Source organism: Microcaecilia unicolor, chromosome 1, assembly GCF_901765095.1.
Source record: "Microcaecilia unicolor chromosome 1, aMicUni1.1, whole genome shotgun sequence".
In the NCBI taxonomy this organism is placed as follows: Eukaryota; Metazoa; Chordata; class Amphibia; order Gymnophiona; family Siphonopidae; genus Microcaecilia; species Microcaecilia unicolor.
Genome location: NC_044031.1, coordinates 685665335 through 685690226, shown reverse-complemented (window position 1 = coordinate 685690226; position 24892 = coordinate 685665335). Strand labels below are relative to the sequence as shown.

Sequence of the window (24892 nt, the reverse complement as noted above, 5' to 3'; positions counted from 1 at the left end):
GGCACCCTAAGTACCCTGTCCAGCCTGAGCCAACATTTATTGGGAACTTTCCTCACCCTCTCCTTGGTCATTACTGGCTCTGTGATAATGTCCTCCACATGATTCTTCCCCCTACATATGATTTTTGTGTATTGGTAACCTTGAATTATTTTCCTAAAGTTATTCCTCTTCTCAAGCCACCATCCCCGCACCGCTCTAAGCGAGAGGCTTTGTCCTTACCCTCCTCCGTTGCCACAGAGGATGAGGCGATTGAATTAGCCCTCCAGTATATCAATTCTACTTATCCTCTGACTAAAAAGAGACTTGTAGCCCTTTCTGCCACAGCCTGGATTCCAATTGGAGGCCCGGTAGCGGGTATTACTGAACTAGGTATGGCTACTCGGAGACTTCAGTCCCTACTCCATGTTTTAGTTCATGAGCTGAACGTGGTAGTCAATGCATTGCAGGATCAAATTAATGAATTAAGTATAGTTTCTCGGTATAATCGTATGGGCCTTGACTATCTCTTTGCAGCTCAGGGTGGCCTCTGCACAGTGCTAAATTCTTCAGAGTGCTGTACTATTGTCATAAATAGGACGCATGTAGTTAGGCATGCCATGGATAAAGTCCTACAGTTGGCCAGCCTTAATGTGGAGGATTACCGAGGAGGATTAGACCTTACCTCCTGGTGGTGGTCATTGACCTCCTGGATACGTCCCTTGTTCATTTCCCTAATAGTCTTAGTTTTAGCAGGGTTTTTGTTTTGTTTCCTGGCCTCATGTGCTTCGGCAGTATGCCGTCGGACCTTAACAAGTAGGGTAATGGTGGTTCATAAGTCTATTCCTAGTTAGGATCACTATAATCTCCAGAGTCTGAGTTGTGAGACTTATCTCTGCATAAGCTGATTTTAGTCTCAAAGGGGGGAATGAGGCAGCCATGGGCAAAGATTAATTCTGAGAAATCATATGAAGGGTTAATTCTGTTAAAAGCTTGAAATTTGGATTCTAACTTTTTACCTGGCAACTAAAGAGAAGGAATGCAGGCTGGAATTAATTACTAGAACTCTAGTTGCCGGGCTGGGTTAGAAAGGTCAGAGACAGGAATTTCTTTCACCCTTGTGAGTGATGGATTGCTAAATGCTGGCACAGCTGTAAACTATTATGAATGAATAAAGGAATGAGCCAGATATATTGTAGTTTACAAGATAGAAAATACTATTTAGAGAGAGAGGCAATAGATTAGAATTTACAAGTTTTTGATATTTAGAATATGTCTTATAAGGATGCTCATTTTAGAATATGTTTACTCTGTGTAGTTAAATGTAGAATACCTTTTTAAATCTAATGTTACTCTCTGCTGTATTTTCTAAGCAAAGACTGCAGTGAAGAGGCCAACATGTGGTTTGAGTTTTCTGTGGTCTTAGCTAGTTCTGTGTATAAGCTGATAGGTGAAAAAGGTCAGGAAAAGTCTTGATTAATTATAGGTAACTGTAGGAATAGTCTTGAAAGTATATCTGTATGCTATTAAGTAAGACTGACTTTTGACCTCTTTAATGAATGCCAGAGTCCAGTAAGCAATTTAAGCTATAGATGAGAAATCAATCATGATGAGAATATAAGAGTTCTAGTGCCATATTGTCTGGCATGAGGGGCCCCAGGTCAGAGGTCAGTTTGAGAAATATCAAACCTATGTAACTGATATTTCAAAAGTAATGATTGGTTGAGGCAAAGTGACCAATCTATTCCTTAACCAATTGGAGAGTAAGGGGGGGCAAGGCTAGGAGGGGGATAGAACAGTATTTAAGTAGGAGCAGAAGCAGTTTACGTCAGAAGGAGAGCTGGAAGAAAGCTGGAAGACAACAGGAGAGACAGCAGAAGAGAAGCAGCTGAGACAGAAGCCACATGACACAAAAAGAGCTGAGAGAAAGAGAAGAGAGCTAGAACTGATGTCCTGCTTTGCTGGCAAATAAAGAAGATTACTCTCTCATTCTGGTGTGTGCTGTCTGACTCTTGAAGTATCACAAATTCCTATCTCAATTCCTGCAACACTGTAATGCAGCAATGCTGCACCATGACCCTTGGCAGCACTGGCCACCCTACGTGCACCCCACAGTCACTCAATAACCATGCACTTGCTGAGTCACACACATACCTACCCTTACATTTGGAAACACCTTCATACCCATTACAGGAAGAGGAAATGACATCACATGCAGCCATCACACTTGCGGAACTGGATTTGATTCCCGCTGCTGCCTGATGGTCAGCAGTGGGTTGAGAACCTGGGGAACCAGGTTCAATTCCCTGTACAGCTCTGTGTGACCCTGGGCAAGTCTCTTAGCCCTCAATTGCTCCAGGTACAATATATAACTTAGATTGTGAGCACATTAGGGACAGTGCAAAGTACCTGTAATAGAAACTGTAATCCAATGGAGGGGCATAATCGAACAAAAACGTCTATCTCCATGGGCGTTTATCTTCGAGAACGGGTCCGTGAAGGGGCGGACCGAACTGTATTTTCGAAAAAAAATAGACGTCCATGTTTTATTCGACAATTTGTGAGCTGGGCGTTTTTGTTTTTCAGTGATAATGGAAAATGAAAGCGCCCAGCTCAAAAACGAATAAATCCAAGGCATTTGTTCGTGGGAGGGGCCAGGATTCGTAGTGCACTGGTCCCCCTCACATGCCAGGACACCAATCGGGCACCCTAGGGGGCACTTTTACAACAAAAAAAAAAAAAAGGAAAAGAGCTCCCAGGTGCATAGCACCCTTCCCTTGGGTGTTGAGCCCCCCAAATCCCCCTCAAAACCCACCGCCCACAAGGGTACAGTGGGTTTGGGGGGGCGGTGTGGAGGGCTCCCATTTACCAGCACAAGTGCAACAGGTGGGGGGGGATGGGCCTGGGTCTACCTGCCTGACGTCCACTGCACCCCCTAATAACTGCTCCAGTGACCTGCATACTGCTGCCAGGGAGGTGGGTATGACATTTGAGGGTGAACATAAAAAGTTGTGAAACGGCATATGTTTGTGGTGGGAGGGGGTTTGTGACCACTGGGGGAGTCAGGGGAGGTCATCCCCGACTCCCTCCAGTGGTCATCTGGTCATTTAGGGCACTTTTTGGGGCCCTATTCGTGGAAAAACAGGGTCCAGGAAAAGTGCCCTAAATTCTCGCTAAAAATGCATATTTTTTTTCCATTATCGGTGAAAGGCGCCTATCTCTGATCGGCCGATAACCACGCCCCAGTTCCGCCTTCACGCCTTTGACACGCCCCCATCAACTTTGTCCACATCCGTGACGGAGTGCAGTTGAAAACGTCCAAATTCGGCTTTCGATTATACCGCTTTATTCGTTTTTGTGAGATAAACGTCTATCTCCCGATTTGGGTCGCAATATAGGCGTTTTTCTTTTTCAATTATAAGCTGGATGGTCACCTTAGGGATTACTTGCAGGATATCAAATCCTGAAAATAACTAAGTGCTGACTTTCATTTTAATTTTTTTCTGTACGGATCTTAAAGGAAAGCAGGTGGTTTAGCATCACTCTGACATCCACTGGATTACAGCAGTGACTCAGGTATGCACATGAGGGAAAGAGGCTGAGGTGCAGTGGCATCCCTAGTGGTTTTGACACCTGGAGTGGATCATATTTTGACACCCTCCCCTCCTCCCAATATTATTTTCAGAAATAATCCTGCAATGAAATGGTGCATGGTGATAAGTTTTATTATTGTTTTTAAATTCTCTACAGACTATGCACCTCCTTATTGCCTGCACCCAAGGCAGACTGCTCCCACTGCCTTGCTCTTGATACACCACTGCTGAGGAGAGAGTTGATTAATCAGACTGGAAAGTGCAAATGGGTGAAATCTGTTGCTTGTAGCACTATTGCTAGGTCATTAGTATAAATAAAGCTGTATATATTTAGCTATTAAACAGGAGTGGGGCTCATATGCTTCCTTGTGGTAGGCCGTTCCATTATAGACACCAGTGGCTGGGTTTTCCTCTTATCTCAACACAGAAGTGATGGTTTTCGGTAAGTATTTGGATGCATTGAACTAGCCAGTAGGGCATGATTAGGTCACAGATAGTCCAAAGCAACTTCAGGGGTCCTTTTACAAAGTGCCAGTAAGCACATCGTGGGCTTACAGCACGTTAATCTGAAATTACCACCGGCCCAATGCAGGCTAGTTCCAGCCCCAGCATGCACCATTTGCCGTGCTAGGGAAAATAGCTGGCTATTTTCTAGCATGGTGCCAACCCGGCAGTGCCGCACACTACCCAGTTACTGCCGAATTAGCACAGGAGCCCTTATTGCCACCTCAATGGGTGGCGCTAAATGTTCTCCTTCGCATGACCACGCGCTAAGAGCAACCTTGCCATCTGGCCATGGCTATTTTCAGTATATAAACCAAACGATAGCTAAATTTTAAAGTCTCAACACCAGTCCAAAATATATCAAATAGACTTTTCAATCACATCGGATCTGGCAGCAATCCTTTCAACTCCAATTCTTCACAAGAGAACTATTATTAGGTTTTCAACACTCAAATCATACTTAGCAGTTGTTCAATTACATACAATTGTTTTATAAGGTGACCTCAGCGGTACTCATTGCCAGAAGTGAACCAGCACCCACTTCTTCATCGGTCCACCCGATTTCTATAATTTTCTACTATCTCTATTTATTCTCTTATCAGTTAAATCACTGGATTCAGCTGCCCGACATGCATGTTTCGCTCTGCCATGAGCTGTATCAAGGACCCTCCCCTATAGTCTCTTTCAGTGCCAGCTCTACTCTATTTTTAGGGGATTACCCCTTTTCCATGGCTATTTTCAGGCATTTTTATCCACCGTGGTAAAAATGGCCCCCACCGCTAGCGCAGGGCCCTTTTTACTGCAACTTAGTAACAGGATCCTTCAGTGATGTTTCTGTATAATATTTTGTCTTATTCCTCTTTGTAAACCTAATGTTTTTTTTCCAGGAAGGTGGTATAAAAATGTATACTGCATGCCACTGAGAGGTTGATAAAAGCAACACCAGCAATTCTGTATTTCTCAAAGCTATGCTTGGTATACAGAGTGAGATTCAGCGTCTGGCATGAAGCAACTTGTTCAGAAGCGAGTTGCTTTTCTTAATAGGTAGGCTCTTTGGATCCTTATCTTGTGGAAAATGGGTTACTGGATCTTGCTTCTGAACCAGGTGAAGCCTTTACTCTCCTCGGCAGGTGAAACCCTGGTCACTCCTCCCCCACCTAGCGGCTTTTCTGAGTTTCAGAACAGGCATTAGTACTCCATCTTCCACTGTGATTGGTTGATTCCTTTTAGTTGCTGCTGTATACAATATTGGTCATAGACAGATCCTTTGATCTTCCTTTCCTTATCATATAGTATTTTCTTTCTTATTTGGTTTTTTCTTTTTTTCTTAGATGTGAGGTCTTGATCCCCTTCATTATAATATTACTGGGCTGGTTAATTTGCAGTGGATTGTTTGGGAATTATGTTAACTATTATCTATTGGTTTGGAATTGTAAACCCTACCCCCACCCCCACCCAATGGTTTCTGTTACAAGGAGTACTTTCTTAGAATGTAAATTATATTTTGAATAAATAAATATACCCTATATTAGAATACTCTCCCTAGCACAGTGCCCATGATCAGCCCTGTGAAAAATGTATTTGTACAGTAACATTACATTTCATTCCTCTCTGTAACTAACATTTTTCATTTCTCACACAGGTTTATCTGAACCTTCTTTCATTGCAAAAAGTGAAGCCCGATTATTTAAACACTTGTTTCAAGACTACCAAAAGTGGGTGCGTCCAGTTGCACGTCTCAACGACACCATACGTGTGAAGTTTGGCCTCGCAATTACACAGCTCGTGGATGTGGTCTGTGTTATCTTTTCTTATAGAAAATTGCAAATGGAACATTTGCTTTAGAAATAATGGATTTCTTTACATGGTGCAGATGCCAGGCTGGTTTGAAATGTATTCCTGCTTACAATGGAAGCATAGTGATGAATCTAATGTCAGCAAGAGGCATTTGTTAAAATAAAGTGCTAATAAAGCAAACAGGAAAACATGTGAGTTTCCTTAAAATTAGAAATGGAGATTAGTAGAAACTTGAGAAAAGATTATCGTGAGGGTGAATGCACAGTTAGTAGTAATGTCGAATAATAATGCCATCCATACTTAACTACATAGAGATTTGAGATGTAGCATTCAGCAATATTGTTATAATTTTTCATAACTAGAGTAAATAATAGGATTATCATTTGACTAAATGTGTGAAATCAAGTAGTCCTGCATTTTATAATCAAGTCTATTTAAATTTTGTAGGATGAGAAGAATCAATTAATGACCACCAACGTGTGGTTGAAACAGGTAAGAAATGTCTGCCGAACTACTGTATATAATCATACCAGGGCCTCCAAACGTTTCTATATATTTATTGCCCAACAGTAAAATAGCTTAGCTGTCATAGTCTATTTCCTTAAAGCAGGGGCATAGCCAGACTTCGGCGGGAGGGGGATCCAGAGCCCGAGGTGAGGGGGCACATTTTAGCACCCCCGCCGCCGCCAACATTGATGACACCCCCCCTAGATTTGGCCCTGGACCCCCCTGCCGATGACCCTCTTGACCCCCCTCCCGCCGCCAACCCTCCCCCGCCGTTGCCATGGGCAACCTTTGCTGGCAGGGGACCCCAATCCCCGCCAGCCGAGGAGGTCCTCTTCTTCCCGCGAAGGCTTCGTTCTGTTTCTGTGAGTCTGACGTCCTGCACGTACAATGTGCAGGATGTCAGAAACAGAACGAAGCCTTCACGGGAAGAAGAGGACCTCCTCAGCTGGCGGGGATTGGGGTCCCCCGCCAGCAAAGGTAGCCCACAGCGACGGCGGGGGAGGGTTGGCGGCGGGAGGGGGAGTCGAGAGGGTCATTGGCAGGGGGGTCCAGGGCCAAATCTACGGGGGCCTAGGCCCCCTGGCCCCACGTAGCTACGCCACTGCCTTAAAGCCACTTATTACCCCCCAGAGTGCAGTGCTGACATTCTTCTAGTCGTATTTGCCTGCTACATCCAGTTATCAGATGTGTTTTCTCAACATAGCTGTGTTGTGCATACAACCTACTTCAGGGCTCTCATCATTAGTTTATAGGCAAAATTTTCCTTCCTCACAACTGATGCAAGCCCCTAGGCAGCCGCCTACACTGTGAGCTCTGCACGCAACTTACCCACAGCCTCTATAGCCTGCCAGCTAGACAGCCTCTACTACAAGCTCTCAGCTACAGCCTATCCTGCCTTCCCAATCTGGGTCATGAGGCAGCCCGCTGTAAGTTCTTTACTGCTTGCAGGCCGTGGGTTAGTTGTGCTCACAGTGTAGGCGGCTGCCTAGGGACTCGCATCAAGAGCTTTTCAAGTTTCTCATCTGCAAATGTTAGGGACTGCTACTACTACTTAACATTTCTAGAGCGCTACTAGGGTTACGCAGCGCTGTACAAATTAATAACTAAGGATGGTCCCTGCTCAGAAGAGCTTACAATCTAAAGGACAAAATGTCAAGTTGGGGTAGTCTAGATTTCCTGAGTAGGGGTGTTGTGATTAGGTGCCGAAAGCAACATTGAAGAGGTGGGCTTTGAGCAATGATTTGAAGATGGGTAGGGAGGGGGCCTGGCGTATGGGCTCAGGGAGTTTGTTCCAAGCATGGGGTGAGGCGAGGCAGAAAGGGCGGAGCCTAGAGTTGGCGGTGGTGGAGAAGGGTACTGAAAGGAGGGATTTGTCTTGAGAGCGGAGGTTACGGGTAGGGACGTAAGGGGAGATGAGGGTAGAGAGGTAAGGAGGGGGCTGCAGATCGAGTGCATTTGTAGGTTAGTAGGAGAAGCTTGAACTGTATGCGGTATCTGATCAGAAGCCAGTGAAGTGACTTGAGGAGAGGGGTGATATGAGTATGAGTTAGGGACGGCATTAATGCTCCCATCTATTAACTTGCGTTAGCACATATTAAACTACAAAATTTTAACAGCGGGCACTAAGGCACATCAAGTGCAAAACCTGTGTGATAAGGACAGGGGTTATTTCAGGCACTTAGGGGAAGATATCCACGTAGCGAATGCTGGGCGTGGTCACTCCTGCATGTTAACAGCACAGCCTCTAATGTAAGTGCATTTAACTACATCTCTGGAGACGAAGTTAGCTACTCACCTTATGTGTTGTGTTAGTAGTCAATGCATATTAAGGACACCTGCATTAACTGTAAAGTGCTTTCCCTACCCCCTACTATGAATTTCTGCATGAGGCTTTTAATATAGTAGTAAATGTGGTGCATTTTCCGCCACATTAAACATCTAACATGGTTTAGTAAATAGGCCTCTAAACGCACTATTTTACAATCTAAACAAACAACTTGATCAGAAAAATGTTATTCATCTTGAACCGAACATATAAAGAGGAATCCAATAAAATTTATATGGAAATATAATGTTTGATTTTAACAAAATATTTCTAAAAAGCAAGGAAAAGACCTCAAAACGCCCGACCGCTTACTTTCAGTTTTCAGCGGCTGGATTCCTCTTTATATGTTCGGTGATCTTACATCTTGGAGTCCTGTATGGTAATCCTCTTACTATTGTCTATTCGTCTTGAACCGTCACATGACCACGTCTATCCAATCTGCAACCAAGATTGTTGTCTCACTGATAAAAACTTCAACTGCTGATCCTCGGCAATCTGTGACTGAACTTAGTCAGTTTCCCAATTTTACAAGCATTCATACATAAAATAATCCAATATAGTCACATTATTGGAAGGAGCCTAAAGCAATGCCTCCCATTCAAACTCTGCATTCAAATCTGATGGATGTAGAGCAGGTATTCTCAACTCAGTCCTCAGGACACACCGAGGACTGGGTTGAGAAGCTCTGAGAGAAGAGGATGTTTCTCTGGGTAAGTGAATATTTTTTGTACTCTGTGCTTTGGTGATTTAAAGGTTGGGGTACTGAAAGAACTCAAACATGACATTGCTGATCTGTTGTTAGTGATCTGTAACCTGTCAGTAAAATCATCTGTAGTACATGAAGATTGGAGGGTGGCAATATAAGGCAATTTTTTAAAAGGGATCCGGGGTGATTCGGGAAGTTACAGACCAGTAAGCCTGACTTCAGTGCTGGGGGAAATAGGGGAAACTACTATAAAGAATAAAATTACTGAACATGTAGACAAACATGGTTTAATGGGATAGAGTCAGCATGGGTTCAGACAAGGGAAGTCTTGCCTCACCAATTTGCTTTATTTCTTTGAAGGCATAAATAAACATTTGGAGAAAGGTGAGCCAGTTGATGTAGTGTTTCTGAATTTTCAGAAAGCTTTTGACAAAGTTCCTCATGAGAGACTCCTGAGAAAGTTAAAAATTCATGGGATAGGAGGCGATGTCCTTCTGTGGATTAGGAATTGGTTATTGGACAGAAAACAGAGGGTAGGGTTAAATGGTCATTTCTCTCAATGGAGGAGGGTGAATAGTGAAGTGCCGCAGGGATCTGTACTGGGATCGGTGCTACTTAACATATTTATAAATGATCTGGAAAACAGAACGATGAGTGAGGTGATTAAATGTTCAGCTGACACAAAACTATTCAAAGTTGTCAAAACACATGCAGATTGTGAAAAATTGCAGGAAGCCCTTAGGAAACTGGAAGACTGGGCATTCAAGAGGCAGATGAAATTTAATGTGGACAAATGCAAAATGATGCACATTGGGAAAAATAATCCGAATCTAGTTACCTGATGCTAGGGTCCACCTCAGGAGTTAGCAGTCAAGGAAAAGAAGATCTAAGTTGTAATTTTAGGCAATATTCTGAAATGTTCTGCCCAGTGTGTGGTGGTGGCAGCCAAAAAGGCAAAGAGAATGCTGGGAATTATTAGGAAAGGAATGCAAAATAAAACCAAGAGTATTATAATGCCTGTGTATCACTCCATGGTGCAACCTCACCTTTAGTTTTGTGTTCAATTCTGGTCATCGTATCTCAAAAAAGATGTATAAGAATTAGAAATGGTTCAAAGAAGAGCAACCAAAATGATAAAGGGATGGAACTCCTCCCATTTGAGGAAAGGCTAAAAAGGTTAGGGCGCTTCAGCTTGGAAAAGAGATGGCTAAGGGGGGATATGATTGAGGTCTATAAAATCCTGAGTGGTGTAGAACGTGTAGAAGTGAATTGATTTTTCACTGTTTCAAAAAGTACAAAGACCAGGGGACACTCGATGAAACTACATGGAAATACTTTTAAAACAAATAGGAGTAATTATTTTTTTCACTCAAAGTATAGTTGAGCTCTGAAACTCGCTGCCAGAGGATGTGGTAACAGCAGTTAATGTATCTGGGTTTAAAACATGTTTAGACAAGTTTCTGGAGGAAAAGTCCATAGTCTGTTATTGAGGTGGACATGAGGGAAGCCTGGGTTGGCCAGTGTTGGAAGCAGGATACTGGGCTGGATAGACCATTGGTCTGACCCCGTATGGCTAATTCTTATGTTAAGCCAGTCTGGTTTTCAGGATATCCACAATGAATATACATGAGATAAAATTACATGCATTGCCTTCAAATCTCTCTTTTGCATATTCATTGTGGGTATCCTGAAAACCTGAGTGGCTGGTTGCATCTAGAGGACTGGGTTGATAACCCCTGAATTAGAGCATTGAGCGTAAAATTTTTCTTTCTTTTCCTAATGTTAATTCCATATCTCTTCACTGTTGGGTTTGGTTAACTGATCACCTATAACCCAATTTAATTCTTTAAAAGGTATGTGAGCATAGCTCCCTCAAGGACCGGGTAGCTGTGTAAATAAAAATGTTTCTTTGTGTGCAAATATTTTCAGTTACATTTCACTGTTATGTAATATGGTAATTCATTATAGAATGCATTTGACATTTTTTTAATGAAATGATGTATTTTAACTATTCAGGCCCTAGAAGAGTGTAAAATAAAAATACTTCCATGTTCAGATGACATGTGCAACTTCAATAAACAATTAGGGACACAAGCAGCACACAATCTCGGATCATTACTGCTGTGTCTTTTGCTCAGCTCTCAGTGGTGTTCAGGCTGGGGGTTATCCCTCAGTGCATTGAAGGACTGGATTACTGTTTAGAGAGAAAGAGGAAAAAAAATCAGTTGCTGAGAAAACCAATAAGATATGTCAGCAACTTTACCCAGCTGAAAATATACAGAAAAACCTGGGTACTTAGAGGGTTGCTAGTACTTGGGGGCAAGTGAGAGCGAAGAGAACATTGGACTTTGCACCAGGGCCTCCGAGAGGGGGGACAGGGGGGACAAAATTCCATGGGCCTGCCTGCCTGCCTCCTCGGCTCCAGGCCCCCTGCATTCGAAGCGGCAGTCACAGATCGCCTCCCTTCGGGCCTTCCCTCCCTGTGTCCCACCCTCGCGGAAACCAGAAGTTACATCAGATGAGGGCGGGACACAGGGAGGGAAGGCCCGAAGAGAGGCGATCTGCGACTGCCGCCTTGAATGCAGGGGTCCCGGAGCCATGGAGGCAGGCAGATGAGACCGCGGACTGCAGCGGCGGAGGGAGCAACGGGGAGCATTGGCAGGGCGGCCTTGACCCGGGCCCGGCCTAGTCTCTCGGCGGCCCTGCTTTGCACCAGTTCTCAAAGTCAAAGTGTGCTTGTGCTTTCACTGTAAAGACTACTTGTAGATGCCTATACTCAGAACTATCCCCTGTGGATATTCATGTCAGTGCATACCAGGGGCGTAGCCAGACTTCGGCGGGAGGGGGGTCCAGAGCCCGAGATGAGGGGGCACATTTTAGCCCCCCTGCCATTGCCAATCCCCCCTGCCACCGCCGCCACTGCTGACTTTGACCCCCCCACCACCGCCAACTTTGACCCCCCTCCCCCTGCCAACGACACTCCCCCACCGCCACATATGCGCAGGACGTCAGACTCACAGAAACAGAATGAAGTCTTGCGCTAAAAGAAGAGGACCTTGGTTGGCGGGGGTTGGGGTCCCCCGCCAGCAAAGGCAGGCGACGGCGGGAGAGGGTTGGCGGCAGGAGGGGGGTCGAGAGGGTCGTCAGTAGGGGGGTCCAGGGCCAAAGGTACGGGGCACAGGCCCCCATGGCCCCACGTAGCTACGCCACTGGTGTATACATTTATACCTGCCCCAAAGCAAGTGTAAATGAGCATGTATATTACATAGTAACATAGTAAGTGACGGTAGATAAAGACCTTTACGGTCCATACAGTCTGCCCAACAAGATAAATTCATTTTACATGTTATGTGATACTTTGCATGTATACCCGAGTTTAATTTGTCCTTGCCATTTTCAGGGCACAGAGCATAGAAGTCTGCCCAGCACTCTTCTTATACTAAAAGTTCTGAAGCTAATGTCGAAGCCCCTTAAAATTTACACTCCAGCCCCATCCATATCTATTCAGTCACGATCAAGGCACAGACCGTAGAAGTCTGGCCAGCACTGGTTTTTGCTTCCCAATTACCAGTGTCGCCACCCAATCTCCACTAAGATTCTGTGGATCCATTCCTTCTAAACAGGATTCCTTTGCGTTTATCCCACTCATGTTTGAATTCCATTGCCATTTTCATCTCCACTACCTCCTGCGGGAGGGCATTGCATGTATCCATCACCCTTCGCTGTGGAAAAAATACTTCCTGACATTACTCCTGAGTCTGCCCCCTCCCCCCCCTTCAACTCAAGTCATGTCCTCTAGTTCTACTGCTTTCCCGTCTCCGGAAAAGGTTTGTTTGCGGATTAATACCTTTCAAATATTTGAAAGTCTATTCTATGCGTCTACTCAATACCTGCTCCAAAGCAAGTGTAAATGAGAATGTATATTTTGTGCGTTTACTCAATACTTTATAAATACACAGGTGTATTGTGACCCCACCCCTGCTCTGCACAAACTATACCCTTGAGAACATCTACAAGCAGTGCACCTGCAAGTATGCACAGTTTTGTCACCTTACTTACGTATATGCACGTGTTCATGGGTAATGTTCTGAAAGACCTTTTCTGCATGTTAAAAGTTACACATGGATAAAATACTATTGTACAATTACCCCCTTAATATACTTTTGTGGTTTGCAATAGTTGCCATAACTACACAATAACATAAAAAAAAACAAAATTAAGGACATTTAAGAACAAGGGGTAGATGCATCAAGCAAACGTAAAAAAATCAGAAACGTAAAAACCTTTACCGAATCTGAAATAACGAAACATGCTCCAAAAACACAGCCCCAAAATGTTTGGTGCGATATTGTAAAGAACGATGCACTAATCCCCGTCGGTAATCGGCTCGTAAAGCATGCGCAAAGCAGCCAAGCGTTATGCTGGCTGCTCTGCGCATGCCAGAAACGTAAGAAAAAAAAGAAAACACAAACACGTGGCTCCCCACTTTCCCCTGCATGTCTCCACAAACATTAAAGGATCGGGAGGGGGCAAAGGCGCTCATCAGCAGCGTCCTGTATGGACGGCCTTGCCTTGCCTTGCCCCCCCCCCCCCCCGAAGTCCCCGCTGCTCCCCGCTGCTCCGTTTGTGAAATAAAAGCTTTTAAAAATGAAACCTTTGCAGCAGGGGCGTATCTGCGTGGGGCCTCAGGGGCCTGGGCCCCCGCAGATTTTGCCCTGGACCCCCCTACCGCCATCAACCCTCCCCCGCTGCCGTTCTTACTTTTGCTGGCGGGGGACCCGAACCCCCGCCAGCCGCGGTCTGCTTCCACCTGCCGCTGCCGTAAAAACGTCTTCTTCAGCCGGCGGGGGACCCCAAACCCCCGCCAGCCGCCCCGCGGTGTTTAAACTTCATCTTCGGCCTCCGTGGCCGTGCTGCTGTGATAGGCGCTGTTGAAATCCACTTCGGAGTCTGACGTCGTTGTACGTTGTACGTGCTGCGACGTCAGACTCCGAAGTGGATTTCAACAGCGCCTATCAGAGCAGCACGGCCACGGAGGCCGAAGATGAAGTTTAAACACCGCGGGGCGGCTGGCGGGGGTTTGGGGTCCCCCGCCGGCTGAAGAAGACGTTTTTACGGCAGCGGCAGGTGGAAGCAGACCGCGGCTGGCGGGGGTTGGGGTCCCCCGCCAGCAAAAGTAAGAACGGCAGCGGGGGAGGGTTGGCGGCGGGAGGGGGGTGGAGAGAGTCATTGGTGGCGGTGGGGGCTCGGCGGCGGCGGGGGGGGGGCTAAAATGTGCCCCCTCCCTCTGGCTCTGGCCCCCCCTACCGCCGGAGTCCAGATACGCCCCTGCTTTGCAGTTACTGGGCTCCCCCTCCCTTCCTGTGTCTCTCTTCTTTAGTCGGCAATGCTCCGCCTCCTGCCCTCCTCCACCTCCGTGCCCCACCACCCCCGATTTCGTCCCCGCCACTCCCCCCCCCCACCGGAACCCCCCTCCACCATAATGGCCGGTGCAGCGCCTCTCACCTATGTTTGAAGGCGCTGCACAGGATGGATCAGCTATTCTTTAGCTCTTCTGTCTCCTCCAATGTCTCCTTTTTCTTCCTGTGTCCGCCCTCCTCTGACGTCAGCTATCTACGTAGATAACTGACGTCAGAGGAGGGCGGACACAGGAAGAAGAAGGAGACATCGGAGGAGACAGAAGAGCTCAAGAATAGCTGATCCATCCTGTGCAGCGCCTTCAAACATAGGTGAGAGGCGCTGCACCGGCCATTATGGTGGAGGGGGGGTCCGGTGGGGGGGGGGGGGAGCGGCGGGGACGAAATCGGGGGGGGCAGGGCACGGAGGTGGAGGAGGGCAGGAGGCGGAGCATTGCCGACTAAAGAAGAGAGACACAGGAAGGGAGGGGGAGCCCAGCAACTGCAAAGGTTTCATTTTTAAAAGCTTTTATTTCACAAACGGAGCAGCGGGGAGCAGCGGGGACTTCGGGAGGGGGGGCAAGGCAAGGCCGTCCATACAGGACGCTGCTGATGAGCGCCTTTGCCCCCTCCCGATCCTTTTTTAATTTAGTTTCCTTTTTTATTTTAGGCACAGGGAAGCAGGGAGCCACTTTTCTTTTAAAACATGCCAGCAATTTGGTTTTTCATCGTGCAGGGGGCAGTGGGGAGATGACAGCTCAGGCTTTAACGACAGGTCTGAGCTGACATTAAATTTCTGGCGGTAAGTGAATCGTTGCTATCGTCGGTATGGTTAGTGCATTCCGAATTGTCTACATTTCAATGGTAGTTTCTCATTTGCATTCCAGTTTCGTTAGCTGCTACTGCCGTCGAAAAATAGGCTTTAGTGCATGGAAAGGATAGGAAATTCTTCCTTAAGGGCTCATTTAACGATGAAAAACGTTTAGTGCATCTGGGCCCAAGTCTGTTACAGACTGCAGGCCTTTTCGTACCCGTGGTTGATCTGCAGAGCCTTTGTTCCCAAAGGAGATTTATCACCTCTTAGGAAGGTTTATAACTTCACTTGGCAGGAAATCTATTGCCTTCAGCAATGAGATCATAAACACATTTTGCACTGCACAGGTAGCAGCAATTCTTTGAGATTTTAAGAACTACAGTAGAGATTCTTTAGTACTCGGAGGTCGGCTGCCAAGGATTGAAAACCTGGGATAACAAAATCATTAATCTACTTTTGGTTATATTGAAGGCTACCTCCTCTGAAGGCCTGTTGCAAGATTTCTTTCATGTTTAATTCCTTCGAGAAGCTGACTACATCAGATGTATTGGAGATCGTCGCGATTATTAGTTCGCGCCTTTAGTTAACCGTAAAATTCTTTATTATTCCTCGGTCCAGGGGCTGAATTCAAGAGGACACATGCTTCAACAACCATATGTATATTACTAATCTCAGGAAAAGGGAGGATGAACGGGGCAGTGATCAAAGAGCAGTAGGGCCTTGGCTTCCAGCTTCTTTGCCTGCAAGTGCTTATGTACTTCCAGGACAAAATGTTTATGAAACTGTAGCTCAAAGATAACCATAGTCATCCAGGCATTTTTACCATTTGCAGATATCATGGGGAAGGATGCTCGATTTAGATGGTGAAAACACCTGGGGTTGCTAAATTTCCCAATAAAGTAGCAGAGTCAGTTTATCACTGCCAGCTTTATTGATGCAAAATAGTAACATTACCTGATCCTTTATCTTCTTAAAGCGAGACTTCATTATATCAGAAGCTCAGAGACTTGTCAGGTAGGAGAGGTTGGCAAACAAAGCAGTTTCATCACAGTTGTAAATTATATTCTTCGTTGTATCAACCACTTTTGATAACATTTTTCAGTTGTGCTGGGAATGTTGGCCTAGTGGCCTTGTAGTTAAGTGCAGTGGACTTTGATCCTGGGGAACTGAGTTCAATTCCCACTGCAGCTCCTTGTGACTCTGGGCAAGTCACTCAAACCCTCCATTGCCCCTGGTTCAAAATAAGTACCTGAACATATGTAAACCGCTTTGAATGTAGTTGCAAAAACCTCAGAAAGTCAGTATATCAAGTCCCATTTCCCTTTCCCTATTTCAGATTCTACATGGAATGTTGTTACTATTGGAGATTCTACATGGAATGCTGCTAGTGGAGGAGTAGCCTAGTGGTTAGTGCAGTGGACTTTGATCCTGAGGAACTGGGTTCAATTCCCACTGCAGCTCCTTGTGACTCTGGGCAAGTCACTTAACCCTCCATTGCCCCAGGTACAAATAAGCACCTGTATATGCAAGCTGCATTGAGCCTGCCATGAGTGGGAAAGCGTGGGGTACAAATGTAACAACAAAAAAAAAACTTGCAGCTGTGTCATCTGCAGACCACATTTTTACCCAGGAATTATTGTTGCAGTTATGCTAAATCGCTTCTTGAAATGACCCAGCTATCCTTTACTGGTCTGAAAAGATTCATCCCTTGGGCCTGCAGGATTGGGCCACTGATTGGTATTCCTTCTTCCCAGTATTGAGTGAACCACGTGCTCATGGCTGTGTCCAAATCAGAAGTAGCCAAATAGCAAACTAAACTCTTACCGGAATCAGTGTCCTTCACAAAATCATGCAGCTTGTCTTGGCTTTCAAGCTACTCATGACATGTGAATTCGGATATGACCAGTTCCCAAAACATAAGCGTGGGTTTCATCATGATTTACTTTTTTCAATAGCCACCAACTTCTCTTTGATTGTATATGCTCGTACATGTTTTCAACTTGCCATTATAACTAACCTCACCATATGTTTACACCAACCTCATCAAAGGCACATAAAGAAAGAAGTAGAACCTCACTTCATTTACTTTTCTGTTGGTTCACATGCCAAGGCCAAGACTTTACTCAACTTTTTCTTTATTCGATACAGTACAATAAATGATTATATTTCACTGCAAACCGAAAAACCGCTCAGTTCGGATTACAATCAAAAGGAATAACTATATATAAAGAAATTGCATACACAGAAAAAAAAAAAAGAAATATTAGCAACAATAATTACTCAAAGAATTTCTTTAATGAGTAAGCTGATAGTTGGCTATTTTGTTCAAGTCAATTCTTAATACTTACCGCCTGTATAATAACAAGAACTGCGTCTTGCTCTCTTAAATTTGGAATCCATCTTTAGGCTGCAGCTTAAGCAATACTGTGAGTTAATGAACCACATACTGTTGAATCTCTAGTGTATTTTTCTTTTTGGCTAACGCTGATAATAAAATGAGCCCAAATTAACTTTTGATAGCCAAAACATATTGTAGTAAACTCTTTTACAAGTGGAGTGGTACAAACCAAGGTGCAAGGTCACAGAGGTATGCATGCATATCTCTGCTAATATCTTCTTATAATCTACAAATTGATGTTGGTATTCCAAAAGCTTGTCCATCTAACTTTGGGAGTTAGTGGCACATTTTTATAGTTAACATTTCCCAATAGCTTTAAATGTTGTACAGGCAAGTCATAGTGTCTTCTAAATATACTTACATATAAAGAGATAGGGGAGTTTCTGGGGTGCAGTTTAAATTGGATTGGCTAGCACTGTCCAGCTGACCTAAAGTTAACTGGACAAGTTTGTCCGGTTAACTTTAGACTGGATGTTTAGCCCATGTGGATATGAGTTCTGTAGGTGTTTTGGCATTTTTTGTATTAGCTCTGCTCCCAAATCTCCTCCTTTCAGCTGCCACAGGTCCAAGATATTGGAGAGGTGTAGGTAAATCACAGGTGATACTTATTGGAGAAATCTCCCCCCAGCGTCACCTGTGCCCAAGGTTCCCAACAGAATTATTTGCAAGCCAAATACTCTGTTTTCTGTCTAGGGAAGGGGGGGGGGGGAACCTTGGATTGGCCCCAAGCCAATACTTCCAATAGAGAGAAACGAAACTGACGAAATCAGCTGAAATATATATTAGATTTTATTATAGATATATAAAAGAAGATATACAAAAATAGAAACTCTGCAGCTAGCTTAGCCGAATGCAAACTATAACTTGCTGATAAAAGAATTACAAGATATATCGTCACCAACTAAACACTCTGATTCTTACCGGTTATTAGGTAAAATTACACAACTGAAGATACTACTACAACTATGTTACAAGGTAGTATGGTTATTAGCAGCTTATCTCCTGACCACAGTCATGACTATAAACAGCCTTATGCTCAGGTAATCACCACTCACTAAACCTAGACTAATAGGAAATAAATCACTGTATCTCTCACCAGGCTGTCTCTCGGGCAGTCTCTCTGGAGTTGGCACAGGATACTTCTCTAGACTCAAGCTGATTTTCACTGCGACTCTTAGTTTCTGAGATAGGACAGGTACTCTGCAGCAAACAGGGGTTACAGGTCACTCTGTGCTGGTACAGCTGAACCAACGCTACTTCCTCCAGATACACAGTTCACAAGACGGTGGACCTTATCAGGTCTCTCTCACTCGTCTTCTTGTCCGCCTCCACCTTCTTCCAGGGATTCCGAACAACTAAATTCTTTCTGTCCCCGCTTTTCTGAGTCCCCAATTCCCAGGTGACCAGACGAGACCAATCTGGATCCTCCTCAGCTCACTGCATGGCAAGGAGCGATCGTTGTTCTTGACCTTCAAGTTGTTACATTGTGGTATGCATGTTCTGCTTCTCACCCGGCTTGCTGGAGCCATGTCTCACTCCCTCTCAGCTTCTCAGGGAGATAAAAGGGGGGCTGGTTGCCCACAGCATGTCCTTGGTGTTACATGACTGCTAGTGATTTTCCAGAAAGCTGAATTAGCTAAATCACTGATGTGCAGGTCTTAGGTTGCAGACTCCATCTTGATGTCATAGGATTATACAGGCCAAGACCAGCAAGGTGAGACACACAGGGAAATACCCCTACAGAGGTAACAGGTAGAAGGGACTTAAGTTGCCACAGAGCTGTTACCTATCAATGTAAGGATGGGATACACACGTATTATACCTTTGAATGCATACCTCCAGCTGTGTGTTATCCTTCCCCTAAATACTACACTACCATTTGTGCTGTACTGCTAAAACAGATAGGCTTTTGGGATTTGAAATTCCAGAGCTGAGATTGTTAGAAGTATCTGAGTAATACTAGAGGCTGTGTTTCTCTTTGTTTTAGGAATGGGTAGATGTGAAACTACGATGGGATCCTGACAACTATGCTGGAATAAAATCCATTCGTGTCCCTTCAGATTCCATTTGGACTCCTGATATAGTTCTGTTTGACAAGTATGATCTTTATTATCTATAGTCCTACATGTGGTAATAACTCCCATTAAGCCAAAGTTTGGTGTTAAGCGTGCTCATCAAGCAATATTTTAGGTATGTCAATAACAAATGTTTGCCCAGCAAAGAGCAACAAACTTCTCAAAATGAAAAGCAATGTCACACCGTTCTTCCCTAGTGCCAGAAAGTCTTACCCCTGGTGATTGAGCAAACAAAAAATGTACAAATATATAAATCATTAAGATAAACAGAGGCAACGACCTCAGAAGTCTGTGGTTCTCCAATTTGGATACAACACCCTGCAGACTAAGGACTAATCATTGGCCTGAAAAACCTCCATAGTTTACTTGTGCACTGTTCTGTGAAAACCTGAAATACAAAATCACTTCAAAAGTCTTCCAAAAAAATCACATAACACTATACGTTTTGTGGTTTTGAAAATGACCGTGTTTTCTATTCAGATTTGAGACATTTAATGCAAAATGTCCAAAGTCCGACTTAGATGTCATATCATAAATGCCCCTCATAGTACCACCAGGTACCTTTGCTGGCGGGGGTCCCCAACCCCCGCCAGCCGAAGTCTTCTTCAGCGCCGGTCTCCGGCGTGTTCGCTGATCTGTTTCTGTGAGTCTTGATTCCTGACGTCCTGCATGCACATGTGCAGGACGTCAGGACTCACAGAAACAGATCAGCAAATGCGCTGGAGACCGGCGCTGAAGAAGACTTCGTCTGGCGGAGGTTGTGGACCCCCGCCAGCAAAGGTACCTGGCGACGGGGGAGGGTCGGCGGCAGGAGGGGGGAATCGAAAGTGGTAGGGGAGGGGCGGCGGGGGTCGAAAGTGGCAAGGGGGTGGCAGGCTAAACTGTGCCCCCCACCTTGGGCTCTGGACCCCCTCCCGCTGAGGTCTGGCTATGCCCCTGTTTCAGGTTACTGTGATCTGCCCACTCTACGTGAGTTTGTTGACAGAGGTTCATCTGATTCAGCTACACTAAAATGTATTATTGTCTCCTATGGCTCAAGTACAAAACATGACAATCAACTTAAGGAAAGTGCTAGATTTTCATTATAGCCAGAGATTTATATAGTTGCCTTGCAAATTGGATTGATTCTACTATTCTATCCACCAAAACCCCCCTTGTTTTGTATCTCCTTCAAATGGCTATAACCTGAATTCTGATTCCTCCAACAAGAAGGATGCACACAGCTCGCTCCAAGGCTGATTGCACCATGATTATCTTTGATGAGGTGGCATAAATTCCCAAGGAAACATTTTTTTCCATAATAAAAGAAAAATTGATCAGAACTGAATCCAGATTTTCTTCTGTTTGTAGTGCTGATGGGCGTTTTGAAGGGTCAGTTACCAAGTCAGTCGTTAAATACGATGGCACCATAACTTGGACTCCACCTGCCAACTATAAGAGCTCCTGTACTATAGATGTCACCTTCTTTCCTTTTGATCTACAAAACTGCTCCATGAAGTTTGGATCCTGGACTTATGATGGATCACAGGTTGATATCATCTTAGAGGACCATGATGTGGACAAGAGAGATTTCTTTGACAATGGAGAATGGGAAATAATGAATGCGACAGGAAACAAAGGGAACAGAACTGATGGACGTTGCCAGTACCCATTTGTCACTTACTCATTTATCATCAAACGTTTGCCACTTTTTTATATGTTGTTCCTCATCATTCCTTGCATAGGACTTTCATTTTTAACTGTCCTTGTTTTTTACCTTCCCTCAAATGAAGGGGAAAAGATTGCTCTCTGCACATCTGTCCTTGTGTCTTTGACCGTTTTTCTTCTGGTCATTGAAGAGATCATACCATCGTCATCCAAAGTTATTCCTCTTATCGGCGAGTACTTGGTCTTCACTATGATTTTTGTCACCTTGTCCATCGTGATAACTGTTTTTGCTATTAACATTCACCACCGTTCCTCCTCGACACACAATACCATGGCACCTTGGGTTCGAAAGATATTTCTCCACAAACTTCCAAAGCTGCTCTGTATGAGGAGTCATGTGGACAGATACTTTACGAGAAGAGAGGAAACTGGTACAATCAGTGGCTCAGAGTCCTCCAGGAATACTTTGGAAGCAGCTCTCGATTCTATCCGGTATATCACCAGGCATGTCATGAAAGAGCACGATGTCCGAGAGGTAGAGTTGCCGCTTCATTTTCCTATATAGCACTATTTTTTGTTTGTTTTAGCTGAAGAAACAGGTAAACATAACAGCAACATAATGTCTTGGAGACAATTCTAAGGCCGAGATAATCTGGGGTTGTGTTATATTCTAATAGTCCAGGCACATGAGTGAAGTGAGGTATTCAAAATGAAGCTAAAACTGCAAGCTTGTAGAAAGCTTGTCTTCTTTGTCTGGGGAATTTGAGGTGGGAGAAGGGAGTAAGAAATAAATTTAGAGGCCCTTTTATTAAGTTATGTTACACACTAACACATACCTAGCGCAGCTTAAAATGGTGTATTGTGGGACACGCTTAGGCGTCCTGCAGCAAGTGCCAAATGTATGCATGCTGTGAGCTAAAATTTTTGGGACCTTTTGTTTGAGGGGATGTGTCGGGGCAGAGAGAGGGTGTGCCTGTGTTAATCAGCATATCTACATTACTGTGTGAGCCTTTACCACCTACACAATGGGTGTTAATAAGTGCTCATGGCCAGTATTAAAGTGAAAAAGTAGCCATTTTACTACTGTGGTAAAAATGGCCTTAGCATGTGGGAAAAGCCTAATGGGCAGATGATCAGAAGAAAACGCGGGCACTAGAGGCTATTAGCAGCTCCTGCGTTTGCTGCCACCCCATGATCAGAGCCCCTGAGCACATGAAACAACGCGCTCGCAGACTTTGAATGCAACTAGCATGCAAATACATTGTAAACATATTTCTCCCCAATGATCAGCGAGCAGTGCACCAAACATTGGCGCACTGTCTGCGGCAAACCCTACGCCAGCTTGGAGCTGGCATTAGGGTTTACAGACCATTGGGGAGGAATGGTGAGCCCTGTCCAGCATGGATTTTGCATGCTAGCAGGCCCCCCCATTCCCCCCAATACAACCCCCCCCCCACGCAGAAGCAGAACCCCGACCCCCCAGCCAGCGACACAGGGGCTGGAGGTCCGGCAGACCTTCAGTCCCTCCCCAACACAAGTTTAGGGGGACTGGAGATCCAGTGGATCTGTAGCCCCCCTAACCCCTCCTCACATCCCCCCCCAAAAAGCCCTGGTGGGCCACAAATCAACCCCCTCCCCCCCAAAAAAAAACCTGGTGGTCTAGCGGTCCTCTTTCCTGCCCCCTAAACCTTATTTGGAGGAGGGAGGTAAACTCCTTCCTCTTCCAGCAGCGCTGTCTTGAAAATAGTGGCACTCAGCCCTGTCCAGCACATGGCTCAGGCATAATCCTCCCGCACTTTATCCTATGATCAGAAATAATAGCAGACATAAATTTGCATGCTATTATCTCTGATCTTAGGGGGGGGGGGGGTAAAGCCCTGTTCTGTTCCAGTGCTATTTTTAGAGCGCTATTTGGAACAGCAGGGGGCTTTTGATCATCTGTTTAGTGCAGCTTAGTAAAAGGATCCCTTAGTAAGGGTAAAATCTAATTGGTGAGTTAATCAGTGGAGGCAACCATGATGACACAGTACAGGTTTTAAGTGAAGTTTACTCAGTGCTACTGATGTCTTACTTCAGAATGTTTGTGACGATTTTGTGTCAACTTCATTTAGCATGCAACTTGACAATTTGTCCTAGTGTTCCTTTGGGAAGAGATAGCTAATTACTCCATTGGATGGTTCAGCGCGCGATTTGGTTTAGTATACTGATTTTGGACTCCTGATGCAGCCTAAAATTCCAAAACACTGCCCTTGTCAAGTCCTCCACAACAATTGAACATTATTTAATAAAGGACTTAAGAATTTTATCTGCACACTGACTGTACCATGTCATCACAGTTGTCTGCACTGTTTTGTTCCTTTTGGTTACTTGTTTCTCTTTTGTGGTGAACTAGTCTTCCATGCTGCTTATCTAGAGAGAGAAGCCAGTGGCGTACCAAGGGGGGGGCGGTCTGCCCCGGGTGCACGCCACTGGGGGGGTGCCGCGCGCTTGTTGGCCGAGTCCGCTCGTTCCCTCCCTGCTGCTCCCTCTGCGCGGAACAGGTTACTTCCTGTTCCGGGGCAGAGGGAGCAGCAGGGAATGAGCGGACTCGGAGCAGACAGGCGCGTGGCACCCCCCCCCCCCCCCAAGCAGGTAAAAATGCACACGGGGGGCGCGCTGCACCCGGGGGGGGGGGGGTGTAATTTCGCCGGGGGGGGGGGTCGCGCTGCACCCGGGGAGGGGTGTAATTTCACCAGGGGGGCCGTGCTGCACCCGGGGGGGGGGCGCATCGGCAATCCGCCCCAGGTGTCAGCCAGCCTAGGAACGCCACTAAAATAAGCACAGGGCAGTGCATTGAAGGAAACAAGCTTGCACACTCAGCCCCAGCTCAACAGTTCCATCACTTGTTTTCTGGCGGGTTTCTAATGGGCAAGAAACCCGCCAGGAGTGGAGGAGTGGCCTAGTGGTTAGGGTGGTGGACTTTGGTCCTGGGGAACTGAGGAACTGAGTTCAATTCCTGGCACAGGCAGCTCCTTGTGACTCTGGGCAAGTCACTTAACCCTTCATTGCCTGCCGCATTGAGCCTGCCATGAGTGGGAAAAGCACGGGGTACAATTAAAAAAAAAAAATCTGTATCAGGCATGTAAAACGTTTTTTTTTTTTTTTTTTTCATTTTACAGGTTGTTGAGGACTGGAAGTTTGTGGCCCGAGTGCTTGATCGGATGTTTTTGTGGACTTTTCTCCTGGTTTCCATCATTGGATCAGTTGCATTATTCATTCCAGTTATTCATAAGTGGGCAAATATAATTGTGCCCATCCATGTTGAAAATATGCATGGAGATAAAAACAGCTGAGTTTTTTAAAATGCATCTTTTGTTTGTTTGTTTAGCTACCTGTTTTAAGTGTAGTTGTAAAAAAAAATGCATGATCCTGTATATTCAGAAATATGGAGTATGTTTTTTATTTTTTGTTGTATATTGCAAGTATTTAAATACACTCCTAAGAAATGTTCAGTAAAAAAAAATAAAAAAACACCTAAAAGGGCCAACATTAAACGTCATTAAAGTAGAAACATTGCACAGGACATATACTGTTCACAAGCTTTATATAGAATAAGTATAATTTTATCTGAAAACCTTGGGGCCAGTTTTCAGCTGATGCAGTGACTGGCATAAA

General features: G+C 45.1%; 1 protein-coding gene across 1 annotated transcript in view; it reads left to right on the top strand.

The window, feature by feature from the left end:
* Positions 1–24660, top strand: part of CHRNA5 (cholinergic receptor nicotinic alpha 5 subunit) — a 48116-nt gene extending 23456 nt beyond the window's left edge. The window contains exons 2-6 of the mRNA XM_030190382.1: positions 5716–5867; positions 6318–6362; positions 19504–19613; positions 20942–21773; positions 24397–24660. Coding sequence (XP_030046242.1) covers positions 5716–5867; positions 6318–6362; positions 19504–19613; positions 20942–21773; positions 24397–24570 — 1313 coding nt within the window. The 3' untranslated portion in view covers positions 24571–24660. The remainder of the gene's footprint in view (positions 1–5715; positions 5868–6317; positions 6363–19503; positions 19614–20941; positions 21774–24396) is intronic.
* The last annotated feature ends 232 nt before the right edge of the window (positions 24661–24892 follow it).